Here is an 11,034-nt window from a genome sequence, read left to right on the forward strand (position 1 = left end):
GATCTCTGGGTCAGGAAGATCCCCTGGAAAAGGAAATGGCAACCTGCTCCAGTATTCTTGCCTGGGAAATCCTATGGATAGAAGAGCCTGGTGAGCTACAGTCCATGGGGTCACAAAAGAACTGGACACAACTTAGTGACTAACCGACAATCATCATGTGTTTTATGAGCAATCAATACGTAGGCAACACTTTGCCACAGATGGGACCCCCAGGAGGCTACTGATGATAATGGATGTGGTTTGCCATCCAGCTATGCTATGGGTACTGAAGGCACATCATCATCAGTCATGTAACAGCCCTGTAAACCAAGTATTGTTAACCTCACCTAACAGACCAGCAAACCTGGGCTCAGGGTCATGCAGCGGTGCCGCAGGAGCTCCCGTGCAAGCATGACCTATTGGAAAGCTTGTGTCGTTTCACACTTTGTGTTTCTCTAAGTGGTGAGGAGGTCCATCAGAGGGAGCTGATTACTTATGCCTCTTCAGCCTGCTCAGATGGGCCCCGTATCCTGGCTGGGATGGTGTAATTATTAGAGCTGTGAGGCACAGCCTGCACAGCTGTGTGTGGTGGCCCTGTGCTATGTAATACGTGTTATTTTATTTGAGCTGAATGTGTGCACATCAAAGGATTGCCTCAAGAGATTTTATTCTCAGCTTATGGCCAGATTAGGCTCTCAGAGCTGATGATACAGCTGTCAATGCACAAGGCCTCCTGCAGGTATAGGGCTGTGTTATGAGAAACTTCCTCAACCTGTTGCCATTTGGCCAGCCTCTTCCTCTCCTCAGTGTCTTCCTTGACCAGTGTTTGGACAGGGAACCCTTGTGGAAACCTGTGTCATGCTCTGAAGCCTCTAGGAGGGTTGAAAGCCATGCATTTCGTCGTACTAAAGAAGCGTGATGCATCTTTGTGGCATCTGCTGAGCAGGAAGGCCACTTTTCTTTCTTCCTTCTGAACTATGTTCAGAGCTGTCATTCTACAATTGCCGTACGCTAGACACCCCCCACACTTGCGGATTGGCCGTGCACTTTGCTTAGTGAGCATCTGGCGCTGTGGAAAACACTCCGGGGTGTGCAGAATACGTTTGCTGCCTGTACCTTTCCCACTGCCTCCCGTCTCCCTTGGATTCTTTCTCCTTCCTCTGTGCTGTACCCAGAGTATACTGTATTTCCTCCTCTCCTCCCTCCACACATTCTCAAGCTCAGTAGGGAATAACTGTCTTCTGGGAACAGCTATTCATCTAGAAATGACTGCTAACCATCTTTTACTTTTCTCCTCAAGCCCTCTCTGACTTCTCCATGGACAGGTAGACTCCTCACCCCCAGCTCTACCTCTGTGTTCCTATAACATTTTATGCAGATCTCCATAATAGTGTTTACTACAGTTTACAGTAATCGGTTGTTTATGTTCTGTCTTCCCACCAGACCATGAGCTTGAGGGTAAGACCTGTGACTGATTGGTCTTTGTGTTCCTGGCACTTAACACAGTGCATCCTTGCAAAGTGAGCTCTGAGTAAATGAGGGAGCAAGTGAGAGGAAGAATGAAGACGGTGAGGGTATAACCATAGAGGGTGTGACTGTGGCATAAAACATGGAGAAAGACACAGAAAAGAAAGCTGAGGATCCTTTCTCATATTCCACAATGGTGGATTGGTGGGTAACCTAAGTATTTTAGGGATTTTATGGCTTTTTTTCTTGTGTCTTAATTGGCTGCATCCCCTTTTTCTTTTTAATGCAGAATAAGACAAGCTTCATCCCAGCCAAGAAGGGAGTATCAGCCTAAACCTCGAATGAGCCTGGAGTTTTCAACTGGGGACAGCACTCAGCCCAATGGGGGCCTTTCTCACACAGGCACCCCCAAACCTGCAGGTAAGGAGCTGATAGCTGCAGAACCCATTCCACAGGCCTTGGGCACCCCCAGTTGACATGCTTCCAGAAATTATAGGAGTGGTCCAGTCTGGCTATGTGAGGAATACACCATAATAGATTTCTTACAGAATGGTGTTATCAGATAGAAACTTAACGGAGTTCCTTCTTGTCTCATTGACTCTCCCTTCCTCTCCTTTACTCTCTCGCCTCTGTTAAACTATCTTTGTAAGTCCCTTATTCTCTCACTGTCCACCATCAGCCCACACTTACCTGCTGCAGCAAGCACATTTGATTTTGACCTGACTTTGTGGTCTTAAAATCACCTTAATATGTCAGTTTCATTGTAGAGATGTCATGGGCTTTTTTCCACCTGTTTTTCTGCTTGTATGAATCTTGCCTGCATAAAGGTGAATGCCCCTGGACAGCATGTGCCCACATACACTCACTTATAACCCACAGACAGCAGCTCTAGGAAACTGGATTTCTGGAGTCAAAGAAACACATGGGCGTATATATTTGCAGGTGAATATATTCTGAGTCTCAATAGCTGCTCAACTTTCCTCCCCTCCCTACCCTCCAGCCAGTTCACTGTGCTGTGGTAACAGGTTGGTACAATAAAAGTGAAAACTCATTTTCTATCAAGGATATTGGTGTATACCTAGTAATGTATCCTTTTAGCTGATACCACTGCTGTCCACCTGCTATATGCAGATCGGGTAAAAACCTGTGCTTGCGATATATTCAGCCTTAGTAATCTGCTTGGTTGAAGAAGAGGAACTGTCTGATACTAGATGTGGACTGTAAGGATATGCAGCTTTCTTCCATGTTTCTTGCATCCCTAGTGCTCAGTGTTCAATGGGAGGAAACATAGGTGTCCTCAGGAGACTACAAAGGAAAGAAGTGAGGTGTGTGATGATGGTGGGAGCTCTCTGCCCCTTGTGCTGAGCTGCTGCTCAGAGCACTCCTTGTGTGGATAACAGCAGTGGTTTTTAGAAGTTAGCTGGTTACAAAGACTAGTCATGTAAGTTATAGGTAACCTGTTCCCTGGTGCTCAGAAACCAATCGCATATTCCACGTTTCTCTCGGAAACTCATTAACTTGCTTTCTCTAAATAAAAATAAATAAATGTAATTGTTCCCCTTCAAAGCCATCTAGGTGGCATGGATCTGCACGCACCTGTCTGAGTCTATTAGTATATGTGTATGCCTACTCTGTCAGTATGCTTACTAATTTAACATAGATCTCTTTTAAGATAAGGGCCCATCCATCATTATTTATATCAAGGTAAATATATTATTTTTCTATGCCATAGCTCTGATGGACACACATCATAGTCATATATGTGGTATATTAATGCACAGGTATAATTATATCACTTTTATATAATCTCATTTAATAGCCACAGTAATACCATGGAATAAGTTCTAACTGTACATTCCAGGTTTAGACAAACCAACTGAGACTGAAGTACCTTAATGCAAGGTCACAGAGAATAAGCACTTGAACACAATGTTTTATATTGTCTTGTTTTTCACTATATTACAGCAACTTCCAGAGACTGAGGTCTTTATTTTTAAAAAGTGTGAACTGCACTGTTATTCTGATGCTGCAAAACATTGTCCATGTAATGAACTGTACTATTTCATACAGGCAGAGATCTTAAAGTGCTAGTGTGGAAAGAATTTGGCCATGCTCCATTATGAACCTAAATTTCCTATGCAGTGCTGTGCTAAGTCACTTCAGTTGTGTCTGACTCTTTGCAACCCTATGGACTGTAGCTCACTAGGCTCCTCTGTTCATGGGATTTCCCAGGCAAAAATACTGGAGTGGGTTGCCATGCCCTCCTCCAGGGGACCTTTCTGACCCAAAGATCGAACCCTTGTCTCTTACGTCTCCTGCATTGACAGGTGGGTTCTTTACCACTAGTGCCACTTGGGAAGTCCAAATCTCGCTAAGACTCCTTAAGTCATTGGGCCTTCCGTCTCTGCACATTGTTAGGAAGGCCAGCCTCGATGAACTTTGTTGTATGTACCAAAAGAATAGATGTGACCAATTTTTAATACTGGAAAAAGAAACAGGAATTCAGCAACTCCCAGAAACGTGAGAGAACTTCTGAAGACTGGTAGAGAGCAAGGTGCCATGCAGCAGACACTGGGGACCAGTGCCAAGAGGAAGCTTCAGCGGGAAGAGGAGAGGGAGGAGCCGAGGAGGGGCAGCAAGGCAGGCAGGTGCCACAGGCAGTAGTTGCGTGTGTTAAATACCCCTTGTCTCTCTGTGTTCTTCTCTCCTGCTCTCACTCCCAGGTGCCCCAATGGATCAGCCCTGCTGCCGAGCTCTGTACGACTTTGAACCTGAAAATGAAGGGGAGTTGGGTTTTAAAGAGGGTGATATCATCACACTCACTAACCAGATTGATGAGAACTGGTATGAGGGGATGCTCCATGGCCAGTCAGGCTTCTTCCCCATCAATTATGTGGAGATTCTGGTTGCTCTGCCCCACTAGGATGTTAACGCTGGCTGCCTCACCTCTTCTTGACCCAGATAGTTAGGTTTAACCACTGCTTTGGTAATGCTGCTTACAATACATCCCAAATGCAGGCTGCAGTGGTCCAAGTTGTCAAGCCCCACTGAGTATGTTTGGTTGACTTGTGTGATCCCACAAGAGTCATGGTGATGGATGATATCTTCTTAGCCTGGTGGGCATGGCATGTGCTTTTACAATACCATTTGAGACCAGCCAGTAGTCACAGAACTGCTGTTTACACAGTTCTCAGGAGGCTGTGGCCTCTGAGAATTTGACCATGAGCCACATCACATATCCACCATCCTACTGAAGATATCCTACTGAAGATATCCTACTGAAGATATCACTGGCGGGCCATCTCAAGGTCTCAGGTTCTCCATTTAAGTAGAAGAGAAAGTTCTTATTTTCACATCAGCCCCTCCCAAACGTGTGAGTCACAGAACTGTCCAAGAAAGCCTCCCTCACCAGCAAATTATCTTCTTGTCTGAATGAGTGAATTCCTGGACGCTCTCATAGAAAGTGTTGAGTGTGGGTTCAAAGCCTTCTCTGAAAAGTCTCCTTTGTTCCCCTGCTTCTGCCTGTTTCTGAGGCTCAGCTGGTTTTCTTCCCTCCCTGCTGTTAAAGCCAGAGGGTGATTCCCATTTATCTCTAAGTAAGACATCATGTTGTGGGAGGAGCTGAAGAGGTTCTCTACTATGAGGAATTGGAAAGGACCTGGTCGCCAAGCTTTCCTTTCTTGCTGTACAGAAACCAGATATGTATACAGGGCATTTCTGAAGGTACACGGAAGGGGGAACAGATGTCTTCACTTCAGTTCTGTTTGTGAATTACATGTTTCATGAATCCATTTGGTACAGAAACACAAGAAGAGCACTCGAAACCATTTCTCCACTAGTTCATAGACCAAGAAACAGTAACTATCTTCCCATTCCACTTTCACCTTGTGTTCTTTGAACATCGTTTGTGCATATTCTGCCCTCAATGAGGACCAAATAAAGATGATTTTTGTGCTTAGCAGTTTAAGATGTGTGGCTGCATATGCAAGACTCTTTCGCAGTTCAGTAACAACATTTATTTCTGTCCCTTCTATCTCCTCTTCATTTTGTGTGTACAGTGCTATGCGTACGCTTATGAGTTGTTGTTGTTTTTTTTGTATCAGTCATTAAAGTCTTGTTAGGTATCCAGAGTTCTATTTATCTAGCTGTACAGATTCTTCCAGAGGTTCAATGTGCTGCTTCGGATGCGCCACTTGCGGTTGTGGATCATGTGGAGTGAAAGGCAAATCTTACTGCTTAATGTATGAAGCCTTCCCACGGGAAGCGTTGCTGTTTCCAATAAATATTGCTGAAGACAGAACCGAAGGCTCCGGTGCTTTATTTTGTGTTAGTTGCCCGGGTCCAGCGGTGGGTGGACGAGTCTTCATTGCCTCCTGATACAGCCAAAGCAGGCCTGCTTCCAAACTCAGACCGACTTCTCTGTAAGCAGGGCAAGTTCCATTATCAAGAAGGAGTTAGCCGGGGCACTGGTAACTTCTTGGTAACCCTGGGAAGGAGGAGATTTGAAAAAAAAAAAAAGATAAGAAAGTAGGAAGAAAAAGACTTCTATAAAAGTTACATGAGATAGCATCATGTTGATATCATGAGAAGAGTACAATGTTCAGAGGAGCAAATAAAAGATGTCATTTCAATCAGCCTTTTGTTTTCTTTCATGCTTGATGAGAAAGGAATTGACATGGAAATACAGATTGGCCAAAAGCCGGCATTCTCTTCTCTTGCTGTGTCTACTGGGGGTGTGGGGTGGGAGGAGGGGAGCAGTGCATACAGAATATGTATTTCCTGAGCTCCTGAGAAAATAAACATGTTCTTTGCGTACTGGGTGTCCTTGGATTCTTCCATGCTGAGGGCAATAATCCAAAAGTTCTAATATAAAGCAAGTAGTTTTAATCTAACTTCTAAAGATTTACAGAAGATATACTAACTAACATATATATTATATATAATTTCTCTAACTGAAATTTTTTTTCTACCTGTGAGTTAGAGTATTACAGATCAATTCTTCAAATCAGTTTAAAGAAGAAATTACCACTGACTTTACTGTGAATGGAGAAAATCCAGAAGAATCACAGGTAAACTATCAGACTCAATAAGTAAATTTAATAGGATTACTGGATGTATAATCAATATCCAAAAAATGTAATATACCAGTAATGGTCAATTAGAAAAAAGTAATTAAAATATACATCATTTACAAAGGCATAAAAATTCAAGTCTGTAGATATAAATCTAATGAGAATTATCTAAGAACTCTATGTAAAAATTTATAAAACATGTTTGAGAAAAAATAAAGAAGACCCTGAATGAGTGAAGAGATATTTTTGGATTGGAAAAACTCAACATTGTAAATATGTTATTTCTACTCAGATTGACGTATAGGTTTAGCGCAATTTCAACCAAAATCTCAGGAAGTTTTTTGTATTTGAAAATTGACAAGCATATCATAAAAATTATGTGAAAATGCAAGTGGATATTTCTTTCTAAAGAAGGACAACAAAGATGGAGGACGTTTTCTTGATATAAAACATGAAGTTATGGTAATTAAGAAAGTGTGATGTTGATACGGGGATAGGACAATAGATGATCCGTGCAGAAGAGCAAGTCCAGATAGACGCCTATATATAGTCAAGCAATATTTGAACCAGTGAAGCGTTCTGTTGTCTTTAACGCTACACATGCCAATGTGGCCGTACCTGGGTAATAGTAGTTCTGTAACATCAAAGGGAAACTAGCAGCAAGACCCAGCACCACACAGAGTAATCTCATAATGCGTTAATGTCAAATGAAAAAAGTGAACAATAAGAATGGCATGACTGAGAATTGAAGTTTCCCTTACACTGTTTATAGTGTATAACATACACCCTGGAATTTGCCAACACTTATTCTATCCATTTAGCAATGGTTTAGGATACTAAGATTATCCCAAGGCTCTTTTCAAGACAGCTTCTAGAGTTCTAAATCAAACCATGTGGGCACTTTTTAAGACTCATTTCAAGACCATCTTATTAACCAGATTAAGAACCGAATTGCTGATTATCAGAGAAATGAAAATGCTCCAATGAGGGATCACCTCACACCAATCAGAATGGCCATCATCAAAATGTCTCCAGACACTAAATGCTGGAGAGGGTGTGGAGAAAAGGAAACACTCCTAAGTTGCTGGTGGGAATGTAAATTAGTTGAGACATTATGGAGAACAATATGGAGATTCCTCAAAAGCTAAAAAAGCTAAAGAGTTAGCATATGATCCAGAAGTCCCGATCCTAGGCATATATGCAGAGAAGATGAGGACTAATTTGAAAAGACATATACACCCCAACGTTCATCAGTCTGTTGTTTCAGTCGCTCAGTCATGTCTGACTGTTTGTGACCCCATGGACCACCTCACACCAGGCTTCCCTGTCCATCACCAACTCTTGGAGCTTGCTCAAACTCATGTCCATCGAGTCCGTGATGCCATCCAACCATCTCATCCTCTGTCATCCTCTTCTCCTCCTACCTTCAGTCTTTCCCAGCATCAGGTCTTTTCTAATGAGTCAGTTCTTTGTGTCAGGAGGCCGAAGTATTGGAGCTTCAGTTTCCGCATCAGTCCTTCCAGTGAATATCAGGACTGTTTTCCTTAAGGATTGACTGGTTTGATCTCCTCACAGTCCAAGGGACTCTCAAGAGTCTTTTCCAACACCACAGTCAAAAGTATCAGTTCTTTGGCACTCAGCTTTCTTTATGCTCCAACTCTCACATCCATACATGACTACTGGAAAAATCATAACTTTGACTATACGGATCTTTGTCAGTAATATCTGTGCTTTTAATATGCTATTTGGAGAAGGCAATGGCACCCCACTCCAGTACTCTTGCCTGGAAAATCCCATGGATGGAGGAGCCTGGTGGGCTACAGTCCATGGGGTGGCACAGAGTCAGACACAACTGAGCGACTTCACTTTCACTTTTCACTTTATGTACTGGAGAAGGAAATGGCAACCCACTCCAGTGTTCTTGCCTGGAGAATCCCAGGGATGGGAGAGCCTGGTGGGCTGCCGTCTATGGGGTCACACAGAGTTGGACATGACTGAAGCTACTTAGCAATATGCTATCTAGGTTGGTCATAGCTTTTCTTCCAAGGAGCAATCATCTTTTCATTTCATGGTTGTAGTCACCATCTGCAGTGATCTTGGAGCCCCCCTAAAACAAAGTCTGTCACTGTTTCCATTGTTTCCCCATCTATTTGCCATGAAATGATGGGACCAGATGCCATGATCTTAGCTTTTTGAATGCTGAGTTTTAAGCCAGCTCTTTCACTCTCATCTTTCACTTTTATCAAGCAGCTCTTTAATTCCTCTTCGCTTTCTGCCATAAGGATGGTGTCATCTGCATATTTGAGGTTATTGATATTTCTCCTAGCAATCTTCATTACAGCTTGTGCTTCATCCAGTCTGGCATTTCGCATGATGTACTCTGCATATAAGATAAATAAGCAAGGTGAAAATATATAGCCTTGATGTACTCCTTTCCTAATTTGGAACCAGTCTGTTGTTCCATGTTCTAACTGGTGCTCCTTGACCTGCATACAGATTTCTCAGGAGGCAGGTAAAGTGGTCTAGTAGTCCTATCCCTTTAAGAATTTTCCAGTTTGTTGTGATCCACACAGTCAAAAGCTTTGGTGTAGTCAATGAAGCAGAAGTAGATGTTTTTCTGGAATTCTCTTGCTTTTTCTATGATCCAGTGGATGTTGGCAATTTGATCTCTGATTCCTCTGCCTTTTTAAAATCTAGCTTGAACATCTGGAAGTTCTTGGTTCATGTACTGTTGAAGCTAACTTGGAGAATTTTGAGCATTACTTTGCTAGTGTGTGAGATGAGTGCAATTGTGCAGTAGTTTGAAGATTCTTTGGCATCGCCTTTCTTTGGAATCAGAATGAAAACTGACCTTTACCACCTTGGAAAACTGTGGCCATTGCCGAGTTTTTCAAATTTGCTGGCATATTGAGTACAGCACTTTCACAGCATCATCTTCTAGGATTTGAAATAGCTCATCTGGAATTCCATCACCTCTACTAGCTTTCTGCGTTGTGATACTTCCTAAGGCCCACTTGACTTCACACTCTAGGATGTCTGGCTCTAGATGAGTGATCACACTATTGTGGTTATCTGGGTCATTAAGATCTTTTTTGAATAGTTCTTTTGTGCATTCTTGCCACCTCTTCTTAATATCTTCTGCTTCTGTTAGGTCCATACCGTTTCTGTCCTTTATTGTGCCCATCTTTGCATGAAATGTTCCCTTGGTATCTCTAATTTTCTTGAAGAGATCTCTAGTATTCCCATTCCGTTGTTTTCCTCTATATCTTTGCATTTATCACTTAAGAAGGCTTTCTTATCTCTCCTTGCTATTCTTTGGAACTCTGCATTCAGATGGATATATTTTTCCTTTTCTCTCTTGTCTTTCACTTCTCTTCTTTTCTCAGTTATTTGTAAGGCCTCCTCAGACAACTGTTTTGCCTTTTTGCATTTCTTCTTGTGGATTGTTTTGATCACTGCCTCCTGTACTGTTGCAGTCCTTTAATGGCCTGGAACCTGGTGGTCTGGAGTCAATAATAAGAATGCGAGAGAGAGAAAGGGGCTAATATTCCTTGGTTTACACAGAGAACCAATAAAGCCCTAGAACAGGGCTTGAACCACTCACAAAGCCGTAGGGCGTCCTCTCGAGGAGGTCTTGAAAGCCCGGGCAGAAAAGTGAGCTCGGCAGGTTTCCACACTCCAGAGAATTAACCAGAGGGGGCGAGAGAGAGAGAGAAAGAAGGACACGGGGACCCAGGTTCTGATTGAACAAGGGTGCTTTATTGAACTCTGTGTGAGTATATATACTGTTTTACAAGGTAGCCTTTTCAGCAAAGATAAAGATCAAAAGACCAGACTTACAAGTTACCAAGGAAACAAGGAGTAAAAGAGGTCATAAAGCCAGAGACAATCCATATCAAAAGAAAGAGGGTTGTAAATAATCACTTTCACTGTATGGAAAAGCTAATGAAGGAAATGCATGCATGCATTCCATCCCATGACCTCAGTCCTAGGAGCAGCGTGCCTCTCCACTCGCCCCTGTTGCCAGGAACGGATAAGGAACAGAGGGCTCATGCAAGACAGAAAACAGCACACAGGAATCCTACTGTTAAGCATTCCCTGACACTATACAATGTCACGAACTTCCGTCCATAGTTCTTCAGTCATTCGTCTATCAGATCTAATCCCTTGAATCTATTTGTCACTTCCACTGTATAATCATAAGGGATTTGATTTAGGTCATACCTGAATGGTCTAGTGGTTTTCCTTACTTTCTTCAATTTAAGTCTGAATTTTGCAATAAGGAGTTCATAATCTGAGCTACAGTCAGCTCCTGGTCTTGTTTTTGCTGACTGTTTATAGCTTCTCCATCTTCAGCTGCAAAGAATATAATCAATCTGAGTTTGGTATTGACCATCTGGTGATGTTCATATGTAGACTCATCTCTTGTATTGTTGGAAGAAGGTGTTTGCTATGACCAGTGCATTCTCTTGGCAAAACTATTAGCCTTTACCCTGCTTCATTTGTTTTCCAAGGC

General features: G+C 42.6%; 1 protein-coding gene across 3 annotated transcripts in view; it reads left to right on the plus strand.

The window, feature by feature from the left end:
- Positions 1-5,746, plus strand: part of SH3GL2 (SH3 domain containing GRB2 like 2, endophilin A1) — a 303,037-nt gene extending 297,291 nt beyond the window's left edge. For all 3 annotated transcript variants that reach the window (XM_060409519.1, XM_042244880.2, XM_015093233.3), the window contains exons 8-9: positions 1,736-1,866; positions 4,170-5,746. In XM_060409519.1, coding sequence (XP_060265502.1) covers positions 1,736-1,866; positions 4,170-4,369 — 331 coding nt within the window. In that variant the 3' untranslated portion in view covers positions 4,370-5,746. The remainder of the gene's footprint in view (positions 1-1,735; positions 1,867-4,169) is intronic.
- Positions 5,747-11,034: the final 5,288 nt, after the last annotated feature.

This window comes from Ovis aries, chromosome 2 (genome assembly GCF_016772045.2).
Source record: "Ovis aries strain OAR_USU_Benz2616 breed Rambouillet chromosome 2, ARS-UI_Ramb_v3.0, whole genome shotgun sequence".
In the NCBI taxonomy this organism is placed as follows: domain Eukaryota; kingdom Metazoa; phylum Chordata; class Mammalia; order Artiodactyla; family Bovidae; genus Ovis; species Ovis aries.